At 35.7% G+C, this 6,792-nt stretch overlaps 1 protein-coding gene across 1 annotated transcript; it reads left to right on the top strand.

Moving 5' to 3' along the window:
• On the top strand, window positions 1–6,275 carry LOC132294745 (WPP domain-interacting tail-anchored protein 2-like). Its single transcript, XM_059792713.1, has 5 exons — window positions 1–298; window positions 2,009–2,570; window positions 2,665–3,800; window positions 4,003–4,200; window positions 5,804–6,275. Exons 2-5 carry the CDS (start codon window positions 2,039–2,041, stop codon window positions 6,032–6,034), a joined length of 2,097 nt encoding a protein of 698 aa, XP_059648696.1. The 5' UTR covers window positions 1–298; window positions 2,009–2,038; the 3' UTR covers window positions 6,035–6,275.
• The last annotated feature ends 517 nt before the right edge of the window (window positions 6,276–6,792 follow it).

Genomic DNA, 6,792 nt, shown 5'->3' with positions numbered 1-6,792 from the left:
TTTACAGCATTGGACCAGAAAACCTAACCAAGCACAGAAATTAAAATGCACGAGAAAAGATCATGTGCATTCACAGGTTGACTGGACCATACGGGTCTATCCTGCATCCGCGGCTCATGTTAGACTCACACCACTCAGTCCTAGATCAATGAGAAGACTGTTGAGTCTCTCTCATTGAATTAACGGTAATTAGAAACATATATGGAATGAGAGACCACAGTTCACGAATCACGACCCCAACCGTAGTTTCTGTCTGTTGATTTCCTGATCCTAGTGAGACCCATAAAGATTTTCCAAGGTAACTCCTACTTTACTCAATTCTGTAAATTTTCCCTGAAAATTTCTGGGATGATGAAAGTTTCATTCACAATTACTGTAGCAGAATCCTTGCTCGAAATAATAATTTTGTTGTTGATTGTTTCATGCAATTCAATAGTTTTGACTTCCAAGGATGATAATTGTGTGTGTGTGTTTTGTTTATAACTTTTATGTATGGTTTACTGATGGCTCTGTGCTTGATGGTTGAAGTTCTATTATTTCGATTGAAAGAATTAATTGTTGAAATTTAATGTGATTTAGTGGTCCCAATATTGAATGACTGGTTTATATTTAATTTGAATTACTGGGTAACAAGACAATGAAAAAGCTATGAATAAGTTTCAAAATCTTCACTGACTTTTGAAATTGATTTGAATTGTTTAATTCAGATTGAGATATGATATACTGTGTGATAGCAGACGCTCCTTTTAAGAAAAATTGTAGTACTTAGTGCACTAAGTTTGATGAAGGAAAGAGATACCTATTTACACTAGAAGAACTATAGTTATATAATCTTCATGAATCTTCCTTTAACAAAAAAAAAACAAACTAATGTGCCTATCCAAAGTTTCATTAAGGATATTGAGAGTTCAAATCCCTTTGGGGCCAACACTAGGGAATTTTCCCGGGACAGAGAGACTGCATGTGCTCGGTGATGGATTATGGGATGCTCTAAGAGGCCCGACACCTCCATTGTGGACCGGGGGGGGGGGGGGGGGGGGGGGGGGTGGGGGTGTTGTAAAAGTGGTGTTCAGTAGACTAATTTGTAGGAGGCTAGAAGCATACTCTTGTGTTTTTTGGATTTAAAAACCTAGTATTGGCTTCCACTCCTTTTAACCTAATTTGGGTTTTCTGAATTTTTACTAAAACAAAATGCCTTTGATCCTAATTTGGGTTTTCTGAATTTTTACTAAAATAAAATGCCTTTGGTGTGTGTGTGTGTTTTCTCCCTTAAGTAGACCTTTTAGAGGTCACTTATGTCTTCTATATTTGTTATTCGATTTGATTATGTTATTTGACTGATCAATTTCGCCCTCTTAATTTTTATGTGACACTGTCACAGCATGGTTTCCCCATATTAGTTATAGAGTTCTTGGTTCATTTTTATTGTGTGACTACTTGCGTCTAACTATCCACACTACATTTAAATGAATATTTGCAGTGTGTAATATAACATGCATCTGAATTGTGAGTTAGTGAGATAGTTAAACCCTAAAAAGTGGTTGTGTCAATCCATCAAATACAATCCCATAAATAATGTTTGACATAACTCAGCTGTGACATTTCATCAAGGAAAATGCATAATAGTATTCTTGATAAAAATAGAGAGCATCATTGAAATTATGTTGACATTTTTTATGCTTCACACTCTGTTTAGAAGAAAAAAAAAAGGCTTCTAGTATATGGAACTGAGAAATACGAAGTGGCATATTCGGTTGTTTAATTTGTTTGTCAGTGATGCTGATGTTTATCCAACACCATCTAAAACTACTTTTTGTTGTTGTTCTTTACTTTTCCTTTTCCCTTTTCTTTGGTGGAGAGATTGGGGTGGAGATTAAGGGCAACTCTTCACTATTTGTTTTCACTCTTTTTGGGCATTGTTATATTTCTAATTGTGTTGAAAAAGTAAATTAGGTGCTTGGAAAGTTGGAATTTCTTTTTTCTATATATTTTTATTTTCGTTTCTCAGGTTGCAAGCCAGAACAAGATAACAACAGGAATGGATGACTATACTGCTCATAATGTTGATGATGATACAGAGTTGGGCAAATTTTACACACATGAAGGTGACACATCGGATGCTAAGGATACAGGAGAAATAGAGAGTATCATGGAACTTCTAACTAGAGTGGACTTAGACTTGGCATATTCTTCTGAGAAGTTGGCAAATTTGGATACACTTTTGATGCATGTGATGTCTTCTGAAAATGCTCTCGAAGCAATTGCCGCGGAAATTGATAATAGCTCGGAAGATCTTATGGAGAAGGCATTGTTATTTGATTTGTTATCTGCTATTCTAGATTCTGAGGTAAGAGATCTAGACAATTTCATGCGTACTCTCCAAGCAGTGATTGTTGATGCCCATCAGAAAATAACTTCTTGCAGACACTTGAGAGAGTTGTTTATTGTAATGGAAGTCAAGTTACACGATTCTGAAGAATCATTGAAGAAGTCAAAGGAGGAGGTGTTTGAGATCAAGATGCACTTAAGCAAGCTGCAAAGAAGACTTTTCAATTTTATTCATAATGATTGTAAGTAATTAAATTTTGTCCAATAAAGAACCAGTTTACTCTTAATTATATAGTGTGATGAATGAGTAGTTTTCTGACACATGCATGTTAACAGGGAAATATGACAGCCTTCTGGGGTTATCAGAAAACGGTCAAGTTGCAAATGTTGTTATGAAGCCAAAATTGCAGACTGTTGATCAACAAAGGCATATACTAAGGATGCTGGAGAAATCTCTTGGAAGAGAGCTACATCTCGAGAAGAAGTTGTCAGATTCAAAACAAAATGAAGAAGATCTGAAATTAAAGGTACGTTTAACTGAACAAGTAGCTTTGTGTATGGAAGAGGCAGCAGAGGTTGTTTGGGGAAGGTTTTTAGAAGCAGAAAATGCAGCAGAGGTGCTGATGGGGACTTCAAAGGAACTGGTTGGTCGACTTCAAATTGTTCAATTCAATTTAAATGGTTCATGTCAGCGGGAAGATGAGGCAAACTCTAAGCTCTTTGTTTGCCTAGAGCAGCTCAAAAGCAGAGAAAATACTTTTAAAAAGCTTGAGAGCCGCATTTCAGAGCTTATTGCTGAAAATTCTGAAGTATGCTCTTTGAGGGAGAGAGTTAAATTGCTTGAAGAACAACTGAAAAAATCTGAGTTTCAGCTGAAGAATGCAAATGCCTCCATTGAAGCCAATCAAGAACAACTTAGAGAGATGGACCATATGGTTGATTCTCTGAAAGAAAACATTTATATTGCAGAAAGTAGAGTGCAAACTGCAGAGGCTAAGATTACACGGCTAACAGACACAAATGTGGAACTTACGGAAGAGCTGGGTTTTCTTAAAAATAATAATGATAGTGACACAAAGAAGGTTAGCTTACTCGAGAAGCAGTTGAGGGAATTAGAAATTCAACTACAACATGCAAGGGCATCCTCTGAAGCAAGTCAAGAGCAACAGAATATGTTGTATTCTGCAATATGGGATATGGAAACTTTAATTGAGGAACTGAAATCAAAGGTTTCAAAAGCTGATATCAAGGCTGAGAATGCGGAGGAGCAATGTGTTGTATTAACTGAAACAAACTTAGAGCTTAACAATGAACTAAGTTTCATGAGGACAAGAATAGAATCTTTGGAGACATCCTTGCAGCAAGCTGAAGATGCAAAAGCAACAATTGCAAAGGACATTAATGTTAAGACCAAGTTTATTATGGACATGGTTATGCAACTAGCCATTGAAAGGGAGCGCGTCAAGAAGCAGGTATTTACTTCACCATCTCCTTGATTCAAACTTGGCATGCACCTATTACTTGCCCCTTTTCTATCTTGCTCTTTCCAATTTAATTCAGTAGCCGGAGACTTCCTTGCCATTTTTGACTTTGTGCTTTTTTGTTTTTAGAATAAGGGAACTGATATATCGGCTCATCTAATCTAAAAACTTACTGGATTTGATTTTGGTGCAGTTATATTCTTTAACCGTCGAAAACAAAATTTTGGTGGAGAAGTTACAGAAAACAAAAGGTGATATATTTGCAAGTCTGGATGAGAATTTAGGTGCTGATGATGACGAGTTCCTTTCTTCTAAGCATGATTCGTCTAATGCTACTAGCACAAAACCATTTGAGGAAGCACCAACTGAATCATCATCTAGAAATTTCCAGGTTAGTGCTACTATTTCTTTTCTTATTTTCTGTGACAGTGGATGTAGAAATTTGTGTGTGTATGTGCATGAGAGAGATAGAGATAGAGAGAGAGGGAGAGGCATCGATGTTATGTCTGCCTGATCCCCAGCCCCGATTACTAGTAACGGACTCGACTTCTTTAATGTGATCTAAATGATAAGATCAGGCTTAACACATTCAATTTCCTGCCTAGAGAAGAGAGACCACATACAATAAAACAAAGCTGTGTGAAGCCTTTGAGGGCCTCACCAATTAATGTCCAAAAGGAATTCTTCTTCCATCAAGAAATGCATCAGCGGACGGTAGTACCTACAAACAGATAATAGCTACTACTCTGACTATGATAGATAATTTTGGGATGAGAGTAATTTGTAGAAGCAGTTGAGCATACGTAAGCACCATCAAACAAGCAATAAGCTTAACTCATTAGTCATTATTCATGAGTATGTGTTTGATTACATTGAAGTGGTTGTAATGACTTTAAGATTGATGATACCGCTGACAAAGATATCATAGATTGATAATTTCTGGAGTTCAACAAATTATAATAACAGTGTATAATCTCTTTCTATATCCCAAATCCTATAACATTGCAACTGACTGGACCAGATTTGTTTGTTTTGCCATCTAGCATTTGTTAAATGAATTCTCTGTTTTGCAGATTCTCCTACCATTATTTTTTTGCCCTTTTTCTGTTCTTTGTCTTGCAGTTTATTTCCTTTTGGTTTCTGGTTTGACTTAAAAACAACCTTCATTCCTGTAATTCTGTGCTCCGTTTCATAGCTTAGTTCAAACACTGCAAAGAAGTAACCCTAGAGTTTAACGCAATGATACTGCTGAATGGGTGTTAACTCAGGCTTCTCTTTTGCTTCCAAGTTTTGCTGTTTAGAATAACTGTCTTTTGCTCTTCTTTTTGTTTCTTGTCTACCTTAGGATGGAAAAAAAAAAAAAAAAAAGACACTCATATCATGCTAGCAATTTTGAGCTATCTACCCATTGTATGTATTTGAAATTAGTGGCAAATGGTTTTCCTGTTACCTAGCAGCATATCGTATGTAGGTCTAATTGGTGCTTTGTAATTCTAAGCAATCAACCTATTACAATAGTTCCAGCACATGGGGTTCAAAAAACTGATGCACTGTTAATCATCTACTTAAATCTTCCATCAATGACATAATCAAAATATGCTGCCATTTGATGAGCGTAGATCAACTGTTCTTTCGCTGCCTTCTCAATTACCAACCATGATTTGATAGTTGGAGCTCAGCAAAACTGAAAAACGAAAGTCATTCAAAAATAAGCTTGTCAACAAATTCAATTTTTACTCTCTTTAAGTCAATATTTCTTATGATATAACTTGCTGCATGTTATTTTTCACTGCAATGTTCGGGATTAAACTGGAAATTTTAATATCACAAAAAACCTTGTTACAAAACTAATGGAGCATTTACTTTCAGAAATTTATAATGTTGACAATTTCTTTTACCTTTGTGAGCGAGCATTTTTGGCAGACAGACAAACTTTTTCTGTATGTGACTGTATATCATGATTCTAAACATCAGTTATAAATGATTTGAATCAGGTGGATGTATCACCAAAAGATGCATCTGCGTGTGTGACTGAAGTGGAATCTTCTGTTTCTGCAAATGATGCCACAAATATGGTTCCGGAACTTGAAGCAGATGGGACGGTAGAGGAAGGGCAACATAATCGAATGTGTATATTCATGGCGTTTATTGTTTTACTTCTCTCGGTGTTAGCAACATATATGATTAACAAGAAACCTCTCCTCTCTGACGCGCTTGATGGTTAATGATTCTTCACTTCCATACCGCCGGGAAACTTTCCAGTTTAGCACATGCATCGTGTTCTTCCAAATATTGTTTGTACCATTTCAGATTGGTTGGGTGTGTTCTTCATAAGTTGCTTAGCCTGCACAAAATTTGTTACTGTATATTCCCAAGATTGCTTCTTTTATTAGGGGAAAAAAAAAAAAAAAAAGGAAGGGTATCATTTCTTGTACTGGATAGTAAAAAAAAAAAAAAAAAAAAAAATTGCAAATTTGTTTATAAGATCTGGAGTTATATATGAATGCTGTTATGGTTTTGGCGATTTGCACAGAGTTTCTTTGCATCTTTTGGGCAGAGGCAGAATCACTTAAATGAACAAAATACTCTTACTTAAGAGGGAGACGGTGAATATTGATTTTTTATTGTTTAGACGATGAATTTCATAAACTTGGTTTGAAAATTTCACTGTACTTTGTGAGAGAAATTTCTTTGTATTATTGCAATTCTGAATTATGTTAGATTATTTTTGATGAAATAATACAAAGCACAGATGGATTTAAAGTGTGAAAACTAGCCTAATTCCGAAATATGATGCTCCGTATTGCTATGAGAATTGCATCCTTGATCTTGGGGAAGCTGCATAATTTTTGAAACCTGTTAACTTCCGCCTCGCCATCCTCTTGTTCTTGAATATTTTGTTCAAGTTGATTTCTTTCCTTTTTCCCTTTTATAATCCTATTTGATGATAATATATAACACATTTCATGAATAATTATCAAAT

This window comes from Cornus florida, unplaced genomic scaffold (genome assembly GCF_030987335.1).
Source record: "Cornus florida cultivar Cherokee Brave unplaced genomic scaffold, ASM3098733v1 CherokeeBrave_3.0.0_Hap2_Chr02, whole genome shotgun sequence".
In the NCBI taxonomy this organism is placed as follows: Eukaryota; Viridiplantae; Streptophyta; class Magnoliopsida; order Cornales; family Cornaceae; genus Cornus; species Cornus florida.
Note: the sequence above shows the minus strand (reverse complement) of the source record. Positions and strands in the feature narration are given on the sequence as shown.